At 41.8% G+C, this 22,339-nt stretch overlaps 1 protein-coding gene and 1 pseudogene across 1 annotated transcript; both read right to left on the bottom strand.

Annotated features, from left to right (window-relative positions):
- Positions 1–2,345: 2,345 nt before the first annotated feature.
- On the bottom strand, positions 2,346–4,661 carry LOC134483434 (disks large homolog 5-like). Its single transcript, XM_063278703.1, has 2 exons — positions 3,137–4,661; positions 2,346–2,504 (listed from the first exon to the last, which is right to left on the bottom strand). Exons 1-2 carry the CDS (start codon positions 3,310–3,312, stop codon positions 2,348–2,350), a joined length of 333 nt encoding a protein of 110 aa, XP_063134773.1. The 5' UTR covers positions 3,313–4,661; the 3' UTR covers positions 2,346–2,347.
- An 8,969-nt stretch (positions 4,662–13,630) lies between these two features.
- LOC134483541 (vasculin-like protein 1) lies at positions 13,631–16,687 on the bottom strand (annotated as a pseudogene).
- Between the last annotated feature and the right edge of the window lie 5,652 nt (positions 16,688–22,339).

The following is a 22,339-nucleotide window of genomic DNA, read 5'->3' as shown; positions in this document are numbered from 1 at the left end:
AAGTAGTGGCAGTCAAACCTGGTGCTGATCGTGTCAGATCTGTCCAGGCTGTCTGTGTGACTGTGGCAATGCGCCTCTGTTTTGGCTGAGTGTTATTTACCTCCCTCATGGCCATGTGATAACCAGACCATGAGAATGTTCATTGTTTGGAAAGAAGGGTGTGGAGGACATATGCTCCTCATCCTAGCATTAGTGGAAAAAAGACATAGGTAGATGATGCATTCTAGACCATCCTGGGCTATAGAAACTCTGCCTCGAAGAATGCAGGTGGAGCAGGGCTGGGGTTCAGTTGGTTGCCTAGCAGCCTACCACATTGAGCAGGCACTGCTCAACCACCTGTACATACACATCTCCTGAGATCTCTCTCCTAAATGGGAGGTGACCGTGTCCATCTAGTATAGCACATGCCCTGGAAGGACAAAAGCTACCTACAGGAGCTGTGGTGATGACTCCCAGGTTAGAGCATCTGCTGCTCTCTCAGAAGAGCCACATGGTCCCTAACAATCATCTACAATGGGGAATGCTATTCCCTCTTTTGGATCATGAGGGAAATGCACTCAGGAGTGGCCCAGACATACATTTGAAAAAAAAAGATCCATTGAGTTACATGATAAAAATAAATATAATCAGCAACAATAAAAAACACAGCATATGAATGATCAAGTGAAACAGCACCTATAAAAACCTATTTCCCAAAATGACGTTGATGGTCATTATCTTTGTGGTTTAATACTAATGCTGTATTGTAAGAAAAACCGAGGCACATGGTTCTCGATTAGGATTATTCTATATTCCTTTGTGAAAGTTGTCATTTTTTCTGCAGCTCTACAGGCATGAGTGTGTGTTACTCAATATCTGGGCAAACAGTCAATAAGGAATGTGTGTTGTAGACTGATATAGACTAGGATGAGCAGAACACATGACAGCATGGATACAGTATGTCAGTGATTACATCATAAAGTGTGTGTCCATAAAAAAAGTCACATTATCCACACAAAAGACACTATCACCCTGTGTACCCCTTGGTGGCTTTGAATTCACTGGATCATGCAAAGATCCATATCCAGCTGTCAGTTCTAAGTCTACAGGAGGGGAAAGGACCCTTGAATAAGATGGTCTTAAGAGTCAAGAGTTACAAATCAATTTTTATTCATAAGGAATACAATTTACAAAAAACAGGCATAAAATGAACAACTAAAATGGTATAAAAAAATGAAAAACAGTAACAAGAATATATAACTATGAAATACCAAAAAGAAAACTTCAATGAAAATCATAACCAAAAACATTTCTTAACAGCATTTTCTTAATGAATATTTAGAAACACAGTTGTAGTGCTGTTTCTCCTCTAAGACGTGAGATGTCAAGGCAGTCCCCTCAGTTGTCTCTCAAATGGTGTTGTCGGTAGGAGAGAGGAGAAAGACGTCAATGAGACAGGCTGGCATACGGATACATAAATTTAGGGTTTCTATACATTGAGGAAATTATCGGAGAAGAAGAATATTCCCCCAAAAAGTCTTTGACTGTGAGGATTGTCGTCACAGGGAACTCCTGAGAGAGAAACTCATTCCTCAGGGGACTGTCTTCCTGGGATCCGTCCTATGCCATGTCTCCTGCAGTTTCTGAGACCTGGGAGGAGAAGGAAGCTATTAAGACACTGATTTGGTGGGGACATGCATACCAGCTGTCAAGTTGCTGCCTTCTGTCCCCTCAAATACATTGGACAGACAGCACTGATCTTTTCACTGAAATCATTGCTGATATCTCTGCAGGCTGGGACATCACCAGCAACCCTCACAGTACTGTGGGAGAACAAGCTGCTCCTCAGACTCTACCAGTGCAAACCAGAAATGGGGAAATGGGGAGAGACCTAATTGGGGTGCAGGAAGAAAGAGAAGGCCACATGATACCCAGATCAAAGCCAATGACCAGGACTCATTTGCCATTTGCACTTGGTTCTTATCCCTACAAGGTGCTTCCAACCATAACATGACCTCTGTATGACCTTTGTCACACGACCAAGAACTCATTCAAAACTCTTCATAGCATCCAATCTTTGATAGGGAGATGCAGTCATATGATATGTTATTCCTCTGTCACCATTTCTGGACTGCAGTTTCAAAAAGGGCAGAGAAGTATAATTGCCAATAATTCAGTTTCTGAAAAGTGTTTAACATCCAAGAATACTTGTGCACAGACAGAGCAATGAATAACTCTATCACATGAAGTGGGTGACTGATTGGGTGTGGGGAGATTAGAAAGGTGATAGGGGAAGCAAAGATGTATCCAATAGGCAAATGGTATCAGACATTGTTAATCTGACTCAGCTGCTTGTTCCTACCACATTTTACTGGGTCTGGAGGTTGCTGGTCTTCTCCTGTTCGTCTTCATCTTTCCGGTTCAACTCAAACAAATATCGCTGTACCTCCTTGCTCTCCTGCTTCAATGTGACCAACTTCTTCTTCATACATGCCTGGTCCATCAGGAGCCGGCTCTGCAGGTTGCTGGAAACACACTCTGCATAGTAAGATCCTGAAGCCTCTTCCTCCCATTCCAAATGCCAAATCCCACAAAGTCCACCAGGACCCAGATACCCATAAAGACTTCATAGAATACATCTCCATACATGTAAGGCTGCTGCACAAACAGCAAACGGCCAATCCAGGGAAGAATAAATTGTTTCTGTGACCCAAGCACCAATAAGAGTCCATGTCTGTCCAAAAGAACAAGGGATCTACAACTACCCATGAGAGCCCAATGCATCGGGACAGCATCAATTAGTAGGCAGTAAACAACCACACGAGGACAGTAGAACAAAGGGAGGTCATGCTAACCATGTGGTCCACACATTGAGCTTTGTTAAACCTGGTCTGACACCAGAGCCGCAGGTTGGCCTAATAACACACTGATGCCTGAATCAGTGTAGTTCTATCCAGAGCCTTCTAAAGATGCATAGACACTGTGGTGATAAATGACAGTCTCTTATGGAACTGAAACTGAGTCCAAAAGACCCACGGCACAGTGATATTTAAACAGCAGAAGAGATGGGCCCAGAGCTGCAGACCCTCCGGTCCAGAACAAAGAGAGGCAGACATGGCCATTCCACAAGTGATGGGCCCTTCTGACCAGTACTTACCGATAGAAGTTAATCTCCTTCTTGAGCTCCTGAAATTTCTCACGATGTTCAATGTTCTTGGTGTCTAAGTTGTGCAGTAATGACATGACCTCTTTCTCCTTTATCTTCAAGTTTTCATAAAATGGATTTGGCCTGAAGTAGGGGCTGGCCCCAGGAAGATAGAACCCAATGAACATAGAGGTTTAGGATTATATGAACTCAGGCTGTGCCCTGTACTACCCCAGCCCTGGAAGGACACTTTCTGACTTCTACATATTTGGATCTTCTTCAGCTTCAGAAACTTGGAATTGTGTGCCCAGGACAACAGAAGCTAAGCACCCAGATAAAGGGTTCCCTGGCTCACTTTTTTCAATCAGGAGGGCTGGATCTGCATTCAAACCTGTTATGCTGTCAAGAGCCTAGGCCACAGCTCTTACGCTAACACACACACACACACACACACACACACACACACACACACACACACACACATACCCAGAAACCTCTTATTTCCTTTTTCCTGTTTTGACAAGTGGAATGCTACAAGCCGAATAACTAATATTCTAGAGGCAGACAGTACACGTAATTCTGGAGATGAGACCAGATATTGCCACAAACTTATAATCTGCCCAAGGCATACAAATGTATAGACAAATGTGACCACACAGGCAAAGAACTGTACTGTTGAAAGTGGGGCTTCCAAAATAAAGCACTTACACCTCCATGAAACTATTATACAGGTAAATCCTGAGGTCAAAAAACAGACCCCTAAATTCCAAGTGTGCAGGGACATAGAAACATATAAAAGTTGTTCATACGCATGCAGACCTGTGCACACACAGACACACAAACTGGGACACACCCACAAAAAAAGAAAAGTAAACAGACTCAGAGAATGAGAAAGAGAGACAAATATGGAAAGAGCACAACTGGAATCAGTAGAAATGTATGCACCATTACTGTCTCAGTGTTTAAGGCACACAGACAAGAAGGAACAGGCCTGAGCCTCAGGCCTTCTAGTTAAGCATGGAGATGAACAATGTGTTACCTGTCACCTAAGGGTGCTGCCAGGAGATGATAGCGTTCAGTCACCTTCCTAGCAAGTACAAACACTGTCCACAAACTCACAGCACCTAGAACCTTGCAAACTGCCACCTGTCAAGGGCTTTCCAATTGTACACTGGGAACTCATGCTCCAGTGACTTTATCCCTGAATGATTCACTCACATCACAAGTTCAGATTTTCAACAGGCGGAATCAGAGAGTCCATTTCCAAACTCACTCCTCAGTAAGGGTCAGATTCTGAATCTCCTCTCTATGGGAGATGAGGTTTAGAACAAGGTCGTTTGTTTGGAGCAATGCATACCTCTTGCTCATGGATCCACCTGTCACATAAAGGAGGCGATCTGTCAGCTCATTTCTCTCCTTGGTAGTTAGCTCCAGTTCTCTATTCAGCCTCTCCTCTTCCTCGTTGGCCTGCACCTTGTTTAGGATATTTTCAGGGGATGACGTCTGTCTGCAGGCCTCTGTAGGTAGAAGAACACAAGTGAACCTGCATGGGGCGAATGCATAGAGCATACACAGACCACAGTGAGGTCCAAACAGGAGAACATGCTTGGAAGCCAGTGTCACTGCAAGGAGTTTGGTCTATGTGTAAGAGGCCTCCTAAGTGGATCACAGTTCCCCCACTACTATATAGAGACCAAGAGATTTAAGCAGCCAGGAGTTCCCTATGCCCGCCCACACAGGCTTACAAGTACCAGAGAGATGCCTTCTCCAGGATTATTATCAGGTACGCAGGCTACAACCTGGTTTCAGGACCCTCACCCCTCTGGTTTCAGAAGCAGATCATCAATTCAGCATCCACAATGACTTGATTGATCAGGGATACTCAGATATCCTACACTGTTACTCTAGTCCAATAACTTTGCATTAAAATGTCATGTAGGGGGAGGACATGGTCAACAGACTTATTAATTACCCCTACTGAAATGACAAATGCCCCAGAAGTGTCAGTAGGTTACAGGCTCTTTCTCTACCTGCCCCATATAGTTTGGCTACTGTAGAAAAATATCTTCCACACAGAACCTCTTGTATGAAGGTAAGATTGGCCCCGTCAGCCAGAGGTAGTCAGAGGAGTTCTACGAATATAAGGTCATGTCAGGAGCACAATTCTCTCCCTCTTACTACTGTCAGCTAGTCACTTAATTTAAAGAAGCAATGAAAGTGAAGTACATTGATGCCCTGTTTAATTCAGAAAAGTTATACCCTCCACGACTCCTGATGGTGTTATTATATCAATTTAACCTACCGAATGCACTGTAAAAGTAAAGACTAGAAGTTCACCCAATAATAGCATAGGCAGTGCCATATCCTCCATGTGGTTATGGAGAAACTAATGATGTGAAAACCTTGACTTTCAGGAATTGTGATAATCATGGAATTCAATATCTGTGGAGATGTTCCAGTGGTTGTGGACCATTGCTATAAAGGCCAGCGGAAGACCCCCACACACACCCCTGACAGGAAGCTCAACATACACTGCCCAGAACTTACTCCACATTCCCCATGTCCTGTGTCCATCATTACCTTTAGGTTTCATTTGCTTCACTCTAGACTCTTCTCTATTAACATCAACTCTCCCAAAGCGCCTGAGAAGACGGGCAAACATGTCTGTGGATATATCCTTTGGACACTAAGAGAAAAAGTAGGGAATTGGTTGTCACAACGATACTGGTGACATCACAGGGATTCCAAGGTCTCTCTAGGAGACAATAGAATGTCCACGAAGGGACGGCTGATGTCATGGAGAACAGACTTTGCCTCCCTGCTAATGTTCTGCCTGTAATGAGCAAAAGCTGATGGACCCTTTTCAGGGGACTTCCCTGTGGCATAGCCACTGAGCACCACATGATTCCAAAGCCAAATTTGACTCTAGGCTTGATTGGAAAAACCTAAGTCATTGCTATGTATCTAAATGAGTGCTTCCTCCCCAATCCCTGCACAGAAATGTTTCATCCTACCTCAAATTCTCCTCAGTCAGCAATATTACCCATTAAAGATTACTGAGCAATCACACCAGTTCCTATAAGTAGCCAAAGAGGTCTCCTGTGTCATCATGTGCAGGTGCATGAAATCACACCCAGAAATAGCCTGTCGGGTAGGTTGCAATGTGGGTGTGTGTTATAGGTACAACCTGAAGCTTTGTGCTTAACATTTGACAGTTGCCACCAGATTCCTTAGGAGAAAGAATTGCATTCATTATGGTCCTGGCAACAATGTGGTGATCTGTTAGGAGAGGAAACTGAAATATTGGATCCACCAGTGAATGCACCCTCAGGCTGAGTGTGGGGCTCTCCTCTTTGCACTTAAGTTACCAAAGCAGGATTGCTTACAGGCCTCTCTAAGCTATAACGTGTGATTTCATCTGAAAAATAAAATAGTCAGCAGATGTGGGGGGGGGATGCAGCCAAAGGAGTAGGACAAGCCTAGAGACATAACTCAGTGGACAGAGTAAGAAACAAGAATCTTTACTCCTGTTTCATGGATCACCCCACAAAACACAAAAGCATCTATCGTACTAAAAAAAAAAAAAACAGTTATTTTATTGAATGCGTACACTAATACTGTTTACAGTATTAGTGGCAAAGCTCAGATTTTGGGGGCAGATCCATGACTTGAACTATCTTCCTGACAACATATAAAGCAATAAATAAATAAATAAATAAATAAATAAATAAGAAAAAACACAAAAATAAAAAACACAAAAAGCACAAGCCTCTCTTGTGAAGTTACAGAAGAGTGATCCAGTGGTCACTTCTGACCAGGCCATTTTAGCTATGACGGTGCATAGTGACCCTTAATTTGATGGGTCCTATATAAAGCTTTGTGAAATATTGTCATTTTAACCAACCTCATCTAGAACATACGTAACAACACAGGATATGATCACAATGTCCTTGCTGTGTATCAAGTTATTTTTCTGTGTCCTTGATTGTCAGGCATATTACACCAACAATCTGAGATGGCTGGTAGACTTGGAAGAAAGTGGATATGAAAGATCCCCGTTTGATATCAGTACAGCCATTTCTTAAGCATGAGAATCTTTTAAGCTGGCCCTCGCTTAGCCCCTAGACGTTAGACAATAGACCAGAAAGTACAGAAAGCACATTCCCACCCACTCTCTAGGAAGCTGCCCGACCATAAGAACAGAGGGTATAGAACATATTTACTGCAGGGCAATTACAAGACAGGAAACATCTCTGGGAAGCTGACTGATCACTATAGAAGTGAGATGTCCTTGGTACTGAATGCAGCTGTGCTATAGGCTGACATAGCTATAGCCTTGTCCTGGGAACTCCAGAAGAGAAACACCTGCCAAGACAGATATCCTTGATCCTTGTCCTGGGAACCCCAGGATAAGAAAACATATATCAAGTCAGACGTCCTTCCTACTGAAATAGCTACATTGATGTGGTTACGGCCTTATCCCAGGACGAGAAACATCTGCCTAGTTATTCTTGGCACCGAAATAGCTGAGCTAATGAAACTGTGTGATCATAAATGACTGTTTAAGCTGTACATTTCTGTTGTTTGAGGCTCCTTACATCCCTCCTCGTGAGGACCGTGTCGAGCCCCAGTGCATTGGTAACCCAAAGTAAACCTCTTGTTTTTACATCAAGACTGAGTCCAGTGTGTTCATGGGGTGGTGATTGTCCTCAGGACTGGAGCGAGAGTCTCCTCTGTCTGAGGGTCTTTCAGATAAAGCTATAGTTGTGGGTTACACACCTCAATTTTCATTGGCTAATGCTGTCCTCACAGTCCTTGGAGGCCCCTTTGTAAGACTACCTGTTGGAAAGTAGAAGCAGCTTTATTTGAGCTCAAAGTGAACCTGACGAGCAACGTAGAGAACAAGATGGGGTAATTGAGAACCTGTCTAAAACCAGCACAGAAACCCACCCTTCATTCAAAGCATCATCTACCAATTCTTGAATTTTTACCATTCTCTACCAACCAGTCTTTCATTCAGGAAAGGTAGAAAAAACCGGAAATGATCTTTTTATTCTAAGGATCTTGATCTGTCTTTCCTTTGGTCCACGTTAAGAACAAATGAAATGGGTATGACCATCTGAACAACTTAGTATCACCTACTCAGCATTTCTAGCCTAATACTGTGCCTATGGCAATCTCAAGCTTCCCTGAGTGTTGCTGCCCCAGCAAGAAGAGTGAAGAACTGAGGTCAAACCCCACTGAACCTTTCAAGGGGTTAGAAGAAAGCCATGAGAGATACTGCACTTCTTTGTCCTTAGATTAAATCAAGATGATACAACGTGAATCTATTGGGCTATTCAACCATACATCTTCCTCACAACCCCACCTATCTGAGTTCATTGCTTGGCAGAATTCATGCCCCACCATCCTAGATATTTCTTGATTCATTGCTGCCAAGGGCCAGGTTTCCTGAGTTTTGTTTTTTATAGAATTGGGTTTAGTCAATCATAGTTGCCCTCTGTAAGAAATGACAAATATCTATAATAACTGACCACACTGTACTTGTGTATACAAGTACAGTAGTGGAAAATTCAGCATAACCGAGGAGTGGGAAATCACCACTGTTTCCTGGCCTTTCTCTGCCCATATCACAGCTCACAGGCGGCTGGGGCAAACCTTGAGTTCCTCTGTAGAAACAGAGTGATGTTGAATGGACACTGAGCAGGCAGAGCAACACAGCTGAGGCAACTCAATTCCAGCAACAAATGCATTATTTGTTTCCCATCTTAACAGCTCCTTTTGAGGACTTGTCCCCACACCTAGCTTAAACACAGCAATTTTCATACATGCCCGCCTGCTATTTCATATTGTTGCTGTAATACGCCTCCACATCATAGATTTCAAAAAAGAAAGAAAATAAACCTGACACTGAGAAGGGTGATGCTTGTCAACAGCTAGTGTGTTGGGGGCCCAGGTACGGTCACAAATAACCAGGACACAGGGGATGCAGAGCAAAGGCAGATGCAACTGCATGCAGCTGCACGTTTATTAACCCTTATATAGGCATGAATATGGATTACCTCACTTTCCCTTTTGGCAAAATATAATAAGATCGTTATTCCCATGATACCAGGAACAACCGAGGCAAGACTAGGCAAAGAAGTGAGACTAAGCAAAGGCTTCTCCTTAAAATATCTGTATAGCAAATCACCCCTCTTCCTCTTATCACAATATACTTGTCATAACCCAGAGAGCATGAGAGCCGCTTCCACAAAAAACGGACACAGTACAGCATAGTGTAAGGTAAAGTGAGAAAAACATTTCCTTCTCAAGGGCAGCATTGCAGCCCCTGCTTGCATCTCTCAGCCGTCTTTCCTTGATCCTGTCTGGGAAGTGTCTCTCAGTGACTCCTCAATTTCTCTCTTTGTCCTTTTGTTTTAAAAGTAACACATTCTATAACATAGCTAAATGTCCTTGAAGGGGTTTAATCATGCAAAAAGAAAGCAATATAATATATAATGTATGCAACCTTTAATGAGTGTATCTATTTTCTTAGGGGTATTATTCAGATACCTTCCCAGATCTGGATTTAACTTTGGTAATTGTTATCTGTCTACAAAATCAACAATATCGAATAAATATTCCAGTTTTCTGGCGTAAAGTCCTCGGGAGTAAGAACTAATGATTTTGGAATTTGCTCGGTGTCTATTGTTATGTCCCTCATTTCATTTCTGATTTTTAATTCATGTATTGTCTCTCTTGTGCATTGTTAGTTTGAGGAAGGGGTTGTCTCTCTTGTGGATCTTCTCAAAAAAATAAAGAGGAAGAAAAGACAGCTCTTGCTTTCCTTGACTTTGTATTTTTCTCTTTGTTTCTAAAGGCTTGATTTCAACCCTGAGTTTATTTCCTTTCATCAGATCCTACCAGACTCTCTATGGGATGAGGCTTTGCCTCCTCTTGGTAACAGCAGCATGGAATAAATGAAGCTTCTGCTGATCTCTGTTGTGGTTTTGCACATCACAATCTCCCCGAAAACCATGCATACCCTGGTTTTAGGCTCTATTAAAGCGGCCCACTAATTCAGTGTTCCCTGCAAGGTGCCATGGAACAGTAGTAACATAATTCTGCATGCACATAGACAGGTTTCTCCACAGTCTTATGGGTCATTTGATAACAATTTATAGTGAGATCATGGATGAACACACACACACACACACACACACACACACACACACACACAGACACTCATACTCATACTGTCACTCATACACACACAAACTTTAAAGCAATAGTAATTTTTCTTAGAGTCTGATATAATTGGTTCTAATACAAAGACATCCTGAGTGTAGTTACTATATAACTAAATAGTACTCATGCTCTCAGGCAAAGAGTTTAAAGTTTATAGGTACCTAATAAACTAGCATTGGGACATATAAAGAACATTTAAATGTTCAGCAGAAATACAAAGAACAACTAATTTAATTTGTTAAAAGTGAAAGCTTATACAATTCTGAAGGTTTTTATACTGGTTTTATTATACATATAACTATGAAAAGAAAACATACATACTTGATCAATGAAATGAGGAAGAGTGATTTAATGAACAGAAAAATGGATGGTACTTCAAAACTTCCATGATTACATATTATCTATTTAATTCCCTCCACAATAGCAAGAAACGGACATTATTATTTATGTGACATTACAGATACATAAACTGAGAAAATATTGTTTGGCCTGATTTTCTGAGCTTTTTAAAGGTTTAGTTAATTGACAGAGCTGTGGTTTAAAATTAGGGTCCATATTCTTCTGTTTTAAATGTGTGACACTTTTCTCTTTTTTTCTCCATCTTTATTAAATGGATATTTCTTATTTACATTTCAATTGTTATTACCTTTCTGGGTTTCCAGGCAAACATCCCCCTAACCCCTCCCCCTCCCCTTCTCTATGGGTGTCCCCTCCTCATCCTCCTCCCATTACCACCCTCCCCCCCAACAATCCCTTTCACTGGGGTTTCACTCTTGGCAGGACCAAGGGCTTCCCTTTTATTTCTAGTGGGTGCTGCTCTCCCTGCTCCGTGGGAAGTGGATGGGGGGAAGGCCCGGGCCTGAGGTGAGTTGGAACTGGGGTAGAAAGGCATAGGGCCTCCTAGGTGAGAATGCCAAACCACCACTGCTGCTGCAGCCACCATGGAGAAGCCCTTGTTCCTGCTGCAGGGAGGAGAGTCTGGTGGCCACAAGATGGCTGAAGGGGAGCTGAGAGTGGACAGCTTCATCACCCGCCTGCTGGAGGTATGAGGATATCGTCCGGGGAAAATTGTGCAATGACTGAAGCAGAAGTCCGAGGGCTTTGTATCACGTCTCGTGAAATCTTTCTTAGCCAGCCAACAGCTGTGAACACAGGTTTCTTTTGGAGAGCAGGCCTGTGCAGGCCCAGAACCTAGGTGGGACAGTTCAAGCTACCCTTTTTCCATGGCCAATCTCAGATCATATTCAGAAAGTATTTCTTGGGCTAAAGAGATGGCTTAGTGGTTAAGAGCACTGACACCTCTTCCAGAGGTCCTGAGTTCAAATCCCAGCAACCACATGGTGGCTCACAACCATCTGTAATGAGATATGATGCCCTCTTCTGGTGTGTCTGAAGACAGTCACGGTGTACTTGTATACAATAAATGAATAAATAAATCTTTAAAAAAAGAGTATTTCTTCCAGGTGATGGATTTCCAATTTATGGAATTGAACTAACTTACTGATGGTGGAAGTGACACAGAGAGTTAAAGTACAGAAGGAATAATCCAGAATGTCCACCAACAGTTGCTGTCACACCAGGACTTTTAAAAGCTCAGCTGCTAGAGAAGCAATGTAGTCTTTGGTTATTCTCAAGCTTAGGTCTTCTAGTCATTATAAGCTGACCATGACACAAAAAGAGTCATCTATATCAAAATAGAGAATAGTAACTAGATTCGCCCCACACTATCACATTACTACTGTATTTGAGGTTCTCAGTTAATATCTAAGAACCTGGAAGAGGCCTGGGTCTTGCTACACATACTCATAATTTATGTCCCCATTGTCAGCTGAGAGTCTTCATGCAGCCTGGGGTCAAGGAGGTAGGTCATCCCACAAAGCACAAAACACCCATCTCAGATAAACATGTATGGTTTATTGAATCCAAAACATCCATGAATTTCAGGACACAATTAAATGTTGAAACCTAAGGATAATAGATAGAGAAGAGAATTAAGATTTCTAGTTCATAGATCCAGTAAACACCTTCAACAAATCATAGCAGCAAACTTCCATAAGGTAAAGAAAGAAAAGGCCATAAAGGTACAACAAGCCTACAGAACATCAAACTAATTGTACCAGAAAAATTCCTCCATTCACATAATTATTAAAACGCTAAATGCACAGATCAAGAAAGAACATTAAAAGGGGTAAGGTATAAATATCTAGTAACAAATAAATTCAGACGTATCTGAATTACACCAGACTTCTCAACAGAGATTCTAAAAGTCAGAAAATCTTGGGCAGATGTAATGCAGACACAGGCTCCTATATCCAGCATAATCCTCAATCACCATAAAAGGAGGAACCAGGATATTTCATGACAAAACCAAACTTAAACAATTCTTTTCTGTAAGAAAGCACAACAGAGGCTAATAGGAGGAAAACTCCAAGACAATGAACTAAACTATACCCAAGAAAAACCAAGAAATTAATCTTCTCTCAATAATTTAAAAAAAGAGAAGCACACAAACATAATTTCACCTATAACCAGAAAAAGAAGAGAATGCAGCAATCATTGGCTTTAATATCTGAACAGATCTTCTTTCCCTAATCCCCAAGCTCCCAGGGGCCAAACTGCCAGCCAAAGTGTATGCAAGGATGCTCTATGGTTCAAGGTGAGGCCTGTTGCCCACCAAAGGGAGATCCTAGAGGTGTGAGTTGGGGATGGATATGTGTGGGTGGGGGAGCACTGTCACATAGGCAAAGCTGAGCAGAAAAGGGATGTAAATTTGATGAGGGGAGTCTGGAAAGCAGGACAACAGTTGAAATGTAAATAAATAAAATAACCAATTAATATAAAATAGCCAAAAATAAAATAACAAGTAAAAAGGTAAATGAAAATTAAACCAAACCAACCAAACAAACAAACAAAAACCCCTGTAGTGTATTGGCCTAATGCTGCTTGTATTTTTTTTTTTTTACTGATGCAAAATATTTATTCCACGTTAGTTATTTTATGCAGTAGTTTTTCCCCTCAACAGACTTGTGGTAACCACATCTTTTAAATCTGTAAATAATGTTATCAAAATAATCTTAATCTTTGAATCTCACAAAAATTCATATTTTACAATCCACCCTGAATATCAAGGCTGCAAGAATAACATTTCCTATATCCAAATATTTTACAGCTGTACCCAAAAAAAAAGGAAAAAAAAAACCCAAACAAAAACAACCACATATGCTTGGTTAAGGGCTAAGTTACCCCAGCAGCCAAAAATAAAATAAAATATCCAAATTATTAGCATTAATTTAATACAATTATAACTTCAATAGTCACTTTGTCATTGACAATGATTGTGTGAGCACAGGCTGGGTGCCCAGGGCTGGGAGCAGAAGCTGTTGAGCAGCGCAGCGCCCCTCCCTGCATCTTTGCCTGCACAGCTCCCACTTGTGCACAGCCCAACAGGTACTGTGTGTGCTTAAAAATTCCCACCACACAAATGTCTACTGAGCAGATAACAGGGAAGAACAACAAAAGCTAAGCAGGACAATGGCTCTGTCTTTGGGATATGACTATTTCCCTTGTGCACGAAGTATTCAACAACAGAAGAAAGGAAAGAACTTTATATTCTCTAACACAAGGCCGAGCTCAGCGGGGCAGGGCAGCTGCGAGCATTTCTACTTCTACTTCCAGGCGTCGTCGTCTGACGTCTCGCTGCTGCTTGTTCCCGTGTCTGAGTCCTCACACTCTGCAATGCAAGTGCTTCTCCATGGGGAGAACAGGCTGGAACTACGGCCTTGTAAGAAGCCATTCTTTACAAACCCGTTCCTTCGTAGCTGTTCTGTTCTCGTGTGAAACTCCTTGAGTTCATCCTCTGTGAGTGGGAGGCAACTCTCTTCATTTTCAGGATACTCCTGCCACCCCATTGCTTTCAATAACCTGTGCTCTGCTTCTAGAGAGTGTGACAGGACCTCCCTCTCCTCTACCATGGGTAGAGAAAGCCCGTTCTGAAGACAACCTTGTTCTCCATTTTCCTTTGGTTCAGGTGTGTGGCTGCCCTCCAATCTTAGCCCCTCCAGCTTGTCACAGTCTCTACTTTGGGAGCAGTCTTCATTGCGCTCATCCTTCAGAGTCTTCAGGAACTCGCTCTTCCTGTCTGTGGTTCGTCGGGTCAATTTGGTCAGGCCAGAGGAGCTGATCTCTATCGGAGGGGTAGTACTGGAGGGACTCTCTTTGGGAGCGTTGAGAACTACACCAGCAGCTAGTACCACTGGTTTAGTAACAGAAACTGGATTGGTCAAAGCAGCCTCCCGGCTGGAGGAAAGTGATCCAGGTTGTGTTCCATTCTGTTAGCTTTCCATGCGTTGGGCTTAGAGGGAGGTGGTGCAGGCTTGGGAACCAAGTTCTTTTTTTTTTTTTAGCTGGGGACCGAACCCAGGGCTTTGGGCTTCCTAGGTAAGCGCTCTACCACTGAGCTAAATCCCCAGCCCCATGGGAACCAAGTTCTTATAAATATTCAGGACCATGGTTGACACTTTGTTCCCATTTGCATGGTGGGATCCTGAGGTAAATGCAGCAGAAAAGGCGGCAGCAGGATCCTCTTTGGAAATTTTTTTGATGACTAGCATCTTTGAGGGTTGCTTGGCACTAGGTGGATTTTCCCACACTCCAGAAGGGGTCCCAATAGGTCTGCATGGCTGATTCTGTTTGCCAGCTTCTGGATTCAAAGAAGGGAAGTCTTCCTCTTCAAACTGCAACTTTTCTACTTTATCCTCTTTTTTCTCTTCCCTAATTTCAGTTGGTGTTTTTTCTTGAAAGGCACAGCCTTTCCGGGAATGGAAGCTGCCATTCCAGTGTCGGTGGTTTCCTGTACTACCTCCACCACATTGGCTCATGCCATCATGACCTCGGGAAGAGCCATGCCAACCAGACAGATTCCCTGTGGTTCCAGCATACGCTCCCTTAGAGACACCAGAGTCAACAGAATCATGGCGGAATAGGGAGGGCTGGTGCCAAGAATCTCCTGTAGTCCGCAGAGGTCCATTGTTAAAAAAGCCATCAGAGGAATTATGTCTACGACGGCTTATTCCAAATCTACCTTCTCCAAGGGATAGGTGCTCTCCGTGTTTGTCAAAGGTGGCTGTAGATGACTTAGCTGACTGTGGCGTTGAAAAATTTAGCCAAGCAGGAACAAAGTCATGCTGCGCCATTTAGGTCCAGTGTCTTTTCAGCAAGTTGAGGCATCCAACCTCATGGCCAGGATCCTCAGAGTGTCACCTCTGTGGTCCTGTATCCAAGTTGCCACCTGTATCTTCCACGAGGTTTTCTTGTAAAAAGGGTCTAAAATAGCCTGGGCAGCAGCACGCCTTGTGATGAAGCACAAAGAAGCCCAGCTCTGTGTGGCCCACCCTCTGAATCCTCTCAATCGCTCATCCTCAATACCTAGTTCCCAACACTTTTCCACAGGGGGAAGGGGAAGGGGAAGGGGAAGGGGAAGGGGAAGGGGAAGGGGAACATAAAAAGTTATTTGTTACATTTAAAAAAGGGGGGAAAGGGGGAAAAGCTATGTCTATGTTCACCTCATTCAACTTCCTTGAGTAATGGCACTATAATGTTGCTTAAATAGGTAAAACATGGACATCTGCACAGGGAGTGCAAACACTGTTCATAACAAAGTCATGGCTAAAAAGACAAGTGGTCTCAGGTGTGAACAGGAAATGTCATCAGGGTGACAGGTCAAAACTGTATAGTAAAGCACTGGGATAGAGCTTCTGCACAACCAGTTCCAGTGGCACAATATCCACAACAAAAGCTTTTAAAACAGAAATCTCATTATCATACGCAACTGCTTAAAGCAGTGTGCAGATAAATGCTTTCATTGGTTTTAACCTTCAAAATCTAAAGATATATGTAGTCTTGTTTTGTTTTTTGTAAAAGGAATCCAACAGAAACTTGATATATTTTTCCTGCCACAGAATAGCAGCTTTCAAGGCAAATGTCTTGGTATAAAGCTCCTAAATATATATCATATTTCTTTGGTCTTAACTATTTATACATTCAAAGCAAAATTATAAGTAGAAAAGGTAAGGGTCAAGGAGAAAGAGAATTCCAAAATGAGGTTTTCTTCTTAATAATTTTCTGTATTTCACTTGTTCTCCTCTTTCCCAAAAAACTGAACTGTGCTTCCAGAAGTGATATGAAGAATCTTCTATTGCTTTATTGAAGAAATCACTTTCTAATTTGGGTCCATCTCCATCATTACACAAACATTAAAAAGGCCACTTGAGTCTGCAAATCCGGCAGCGGCGGGGCTACGGTCAAGGACAACTCGCAGCGTCTAATGACGCGTCCCCAGCTTCTCCGACCAGCAGAGGTGACTAGCCCACAACCATAACAAAGCTCTTCCCAAAATGGCTGCCCGGCCCACAAGGCCCAGGAGCGCTGCTTGTATTTTAATGCTAATTTGTAGAACTCAAGACTGGTTAACCCCAAATAACTGACCCTGCTCCCAGTTAACTGTGATTATGAAGAAGCCAACAGCCAACAGCTGCACAGCAGAGAGATGGGGGAGGTGAGCTTTGAGGGCTTTGCTAGAGAGGATCATGAGGAGGGAAGAAGGAAGAAGAAGCTGCCATAGAATAAAGGAAGAACGTGTGTGATGGAGAGGAGAGAGGAAGAGGACAGCAGCCATGGTTAAGGGAGAGGAGAGCCTGGTCCTGAGGGCTGTCCAAGTGCAACAAAGAGCAGCCAAGATGCTACACAGTCAGTAAGAGTTGAGCGTTATTGTTTGGAAAGTAGATCTGATACCATGGAGGGCAGGCAGCTGCACAGCTACTGTGCTGACTAATGCACACTAAAAATAAATTTAACAAAATATGTATAACCAGTAAGACAGCTCTATAGAGGATCCTAAAAGGAATACTTTAGTTTGAAGGGAAGGACAAAATACCAGAGAACACAGGGGATAAATTAATAAAACTAGGAAAGTTAATCAAAGAAGACTGGGAAAACCACAAAAATTAACAAAATGACAAAATTTAATACATAGATTTAAATAATAATTACATATCACTAAACTCAATATCTAGGGTGGTGGGGTATGAAATCTGCCATGGTCTGAACTCAGAAAGGTGGGGTTGGGAGAAACATGTCTGGTTAAATAGTCCACCCACATTGTGTCAATGTGATTTAATCTAAGGACAAAGAAGTGGAGCATCTCTCATGGCTTTCTTCTAACCCCTTGAAAGGATCACTGGGGTGTGGCCTCAGTACTTCATACTTCTTGCTGGGTCAGCGAAACTCAAGGAAGCTTGAGATTGTCATAGCACAGTATTAGGCTAGATATACTGAGTAGATGATACTAAGTTGTTCAGATGGTCATACCCATTTGCATGTGTTCTTAATGTGGACCTAAGGAAAGAGAGATCAAGGTCCTTAGAATAGAAGGAACATTCCCAGTCCTTTTCTACCATTCCAGACTGAAAGGCTGGTAGGGAGAAAGTGGTAAATAATAAAGAATTAATAGATGATGCTTTGAATGAAGGGTTGGTTTTTGTGCTGGTTTTAGACAGGGTCTCACGTATCCATGTTGCCCTCTCCCTGGCTGGCCCGGTTCACTTTGAAGTCAGTGCTTCCACTTTCCTATAGACAGTCTTACAAGAGGGGCCTCCGAGGTCTCTAGGACAGCATTAGCCATTGACAGTTGAGGTGTGCAACCCACAACTATAGTTTTAGCCACTTTGTTCCATGTCTACCAGCTATTTCAGATTGTTGCTGTCTATGCCTGACAATCAAGGACACAGAAAAATAACCTGATAGAGAGCAAAGACATGGTGATCACATCCTTGCCTCTGCTGTATGTTCTGGATGAGGTTTGTTAAAATTCCAATATTGCAAAAAGCTTTATATAGGGCCCATCACATTAAGGGTCACTATGCACTGTTTCATCTAAAATGGCCTAATCAGAACTGACCGCCAGACAACACTTCCTGCGAAGTTCCTATGAGAAGCTTAAGTTTTTTGTGTTTTTTCTTCTTCCTTCCTTCCTTCCTTCCTTCCTTCCTTCCTTTCTTTCTTTCTTTCTTTCTTTATAAGTTTAGAGGAATGTATTTTGGGCCACGGATCTGCCCCTAGTATCTTAGCTATGGATGCGATCAATCAGTGTTAGTGTATGCATTCAATAAAATGTCCATTTTTGACTAAGGTAGATGCTTCTGTGTTTTGTGGGGTGACCCATTGTCAATGTGTAGTGAGTTGGGGCCCTGGGTATGGTCGCATACCCCAGGACACAGGGGATGCAGAGCAAAGGCAGAAGAAACTGCACACAGTTGCAAGCTTTATTAATCCGTATTAAGCTAAGAATATGCATTACTACAATTTTCATTGTGTCAAGATACCATAAGATTATTATTCCCAGGATACCAGGAACAATGAGGGAAGATTAAACAAAGAAAGACGAATAAACGAAAGCTTCTTCTAAAAATATTCATATAACAAATCACCTCTCTTATTATAATCAAAATATACTCACCATTACCAAGAGAGCGTTAGAACCACTTCCACAGAAACGGGACACAGCAGAACATAATTTAAGGCCAAGTGAGAAAAACATTTTCTTCTCCAGGGCGGCATTCCAGCCCCTACTTGAATCTGTCACCAGGCCTTTCCTGACCCTGCCTGGGAGCTGCATCTCTATGTCTTAACAATTCCTTCTTTTTTCTTTTGTTTTAAAGTAACACTTTACATAACATAGCTAAAGGTCCTTGTAGGGGTTTAGTCATGTAAAAATAAAGCAACATAATACATAATGTACATAAGATTATGGCAAAACTAGCTCCTCCCATGCTATGGAAAATCCTTTGAAGACAAGCCTTGGGATCTAATCCTGTCAATTGATCAGCCAATAATTTCGCTATTTCCATAGGAGTAGTATCTTCTAGCTGTTTACCAAAAGACATTCGAACATCATATTTCAAGGCATTAATTACTTTTGAAGCACTTTCATTACCCTCTAAATAGGCTTGAATTAACTTCCAATCATGTTCTGTGTCATTATCCATATATTTACTAACAGAAAAGTAGTAGGATTTCATCATGATAAGCAATATAGGCCCGATAACTGGCATTGGCCGCAGCAGAAGAAACCATGAGTAAAACACACATTGCTAAGAATAAGTGCTCAGCAGTAAAGGACTTTCCTGAAGGGGACAAAATTATTCCTTTCAGTGCTTAATCGCTTCACCTGACCCCACAGGTAATAGGGTTGTCACTGCACGGATCCTTATCCATTGTTGTTTGTGGACACTAAGAGAAGCCAGGGCCTCAGTAATGGAGGACACCTCCTCATCTCCTGAGAACATCCATCAGGAGAAAATGGAGCTGGTTTAACTGGATTCCTTTGAGGGTAGGGAGCAGTTCTTATTATTCTGTGCTTGGATCCATCTCCTGGGTAGCCAGAATAGTCTCCCATCCTGTAATGAGACAAAACCCTCTCCCCTATATACAATGATGTCCCTTCCTGCCATTCAGCTTCCCGGGCAATTTTTATCCATACTGTCTGTTCCATGCCTTCTGGGGGGAAGTTCAACAAAGTGTCTATCGGCTCTTGATATAACTTCACCTTGTGGTAAATTAAGAAAATTAATAACATATAATGCTTGTGCCAATATAGCTCTGGGACTGGTCTGCAAACTCCATTCAGGTTGCATAAGGCCATCTCTTTCCCCCCTTTTTAATTTTATAATTTGTCATTTCAGGGTATGGTGAATTCTTTCAACAAAAGCTTGTCTTGTGTATTGTGTTCTGTACCAGTAATATGTACAATACGATATCGTTGACAAAATTGTTTATATTGATAAGAAATATATGTTGGTCCATTATCAGTTTTAATTTTAGAAGGCAGTCCCATAACAGCAAAAGTTTCCAATAGATGCTGTATAACATGAGCAGTGCGTACTCCTGGCAATGGTGTAGCCCACACAAATTTTGAAAAATTGTCTATGCTTACATCTATATGTGAAAGGCGACCAAACTCAGAAATATGGGTTATATCGATCTGACACGATGTATTAAGTTGCATCCTTCTGGGATTAATTTTAGATGGAATACATTTTATACGTGAAGACTGACACATAGGACAATTAGCAATAATTTGTTTGGCTTGAGAATAGGGAAGCTTATATTTAATATGTAAATATCCTGTATTGGCATGATTATGACTGTGTTCTTCTGGGGTAGCAAATGCCACTAATTGATCTACCATATGATTGCCAAGTGTTAAAGATTCTGGAAATTTGGAATGAGATCTAGTATGTGTAATAAATATTCTAGAGTTTCATAATAACAATAGTCCTTTAATATGTGAGAATAACATTTAATATAGGCTTAGATGTAGAAACAACAGCAGTCGCAATATTCTGTACTACTCCTACAACATAAGCGGACTCAGCTATAATATTTTTACATCATGAGTAAAATCCTGGAATACATTAATTACCGCTAATAATTCATTTTGTTGTACTGACCCAAAAGAAGATTCTTGTCCCCAAAATTTATCTTTGGTCCAATAAGCCATCTTGGTGTTAGAGCCATCTGTAAACACAGTAAAGGCTGATGGTAATGGATCAACAGAAATTAGTGTATTTATCAAATTTTTTTTTGTTTTTTAAAGCAATCCCACAATTTACTATGGGGAGGATGAAATTCACTATTTCCAGTGTAAGAAATCATGGCTAATTGAAAAACCTCAGACATCTGCATTAAATATTCCCCTTTATCTTTGCTTAATGGGAAAACAATAGCAGCACAATCATATCCCCACAGAGTAACAGGTCTTTGTATGCCTTGCTGAATAATTAAAGAAATTTGTTCCTCATAATTTGTTAATGTTTGGTTAAAGTTTTATTTAATATAAACCCATTCTAAAGGCAACTCATCCTGAGCGAAAGTGCCTGTTGGATATTCAAGAGTATTTAAACATATAATTTAATAACTCTATCTGGATCAATACGTGCCAAATATGCATCTTTCCATTTTCAGAAAAGATACCCTTGCATGCCTTCATATAAGCATTAATATCCCCAGCCTCCTTTATAGGTAATAATGCTCTCCTGTACTCTTCATTAGCATTTTCAAAAGCAAGCATTTGCAGCAGTTGTCCTCCAGCTTCCTCTCCTACCATTGTTCTTTCCAATGTTAATTTTAATATACATAAAAACTTAATATATGGTTCATAGAAAGCTACTACCTTTTTCAACCAACCAGTATCATCCTTTATAATAAGTCGGTTGGGCCACACCTTGAATCGATGCTGGCCTAATTATAGGAAAAGAAAAAGCAGGTGAATTCGTCATCATCATCGTGTGAATCTAATGGTCAACATGCCATCCTCCGGAAACTACTTAGAAAAACCTGCTTCAGGCAGTGGTGCAGAGGGCAAAACTTTTACTTTCGTTTTGTCTTAATGAAGCTCTAGCTTCTTGTTCTGCATTCGTTATTACCCTGTCTGCATTCATGGCCTTGAACACAGTAAAAATTACAGCCCAAAGAGACCAGAAATTGGAATCTTTTTGCCCTGCCTGACAGCCTTTTGCACCTTAACTTTCACTTTGACCCAGATATCAGAATCCCTGGAACCCTCGTCAGGGAACCATGGAGTTTACTCTTGCTGTCTCTAAACACTTTTCTAAACCAGACTGATAGACATGAATTCCCTGCACTCTTAAAGATGCTTAAGCATAGCGAGATGAACAGAAGATTTATCTTGTCCCATTTCCTTGTAATAAAATGTACTTACCTTATCTGACTGTCCAGACTTACCTTCAGGGACCCTGTTCCAGTGCCATAGGTCGATGTCTAGGGTGTTGGGAGCCCTGCGTCCAGTCTCATTCCTTTCTGTGTTTCCCGATGCTCAGTGGCCATGCCACTCCAGCATGCTTTGAAATGAACCAGTCCGCCGACACCACCACCACCACCACCACCACCACCACCACCACCACCACCAGC

The sequence above is a fragment of the Rattus norvegicus genome, chromosome 19 (genome assembly GCF_036323735.1).
Source record: "Rattus norvegicus strain BN/NHsdMcwi chromosome 19, GRCr8, whole genome shotgun sequence".
NCBI classification, from domain to species: Eukaryota; Metazoa; Chordata; class Mammalia; order Rodentia; family Muridae; genus Rattus; species Rattus norvegicus.
This window is presented reverse-complemented; position numbering and strand designations above follow the sequence as displayed.

What these genes read in the sequence shown, in the direction of transcription:
- LOC134483434 (XM_063278703.1), bottom strand. Translation starts at nt 3,312, where the DNA reads ATGTTCATTGGGTTCTATCTTCCTGGGGCCAGCCCCTACTTCAGGCCA. An exon ending in AAGGAGATTAACTTCTATCG is followed by an intron (nt 2,505 to 3,136) that starts GTAAGTACTGGT and finishes GTGTGTTTCCAG; the next exon opens with CAACCTGCAGAGCCGGCTCC.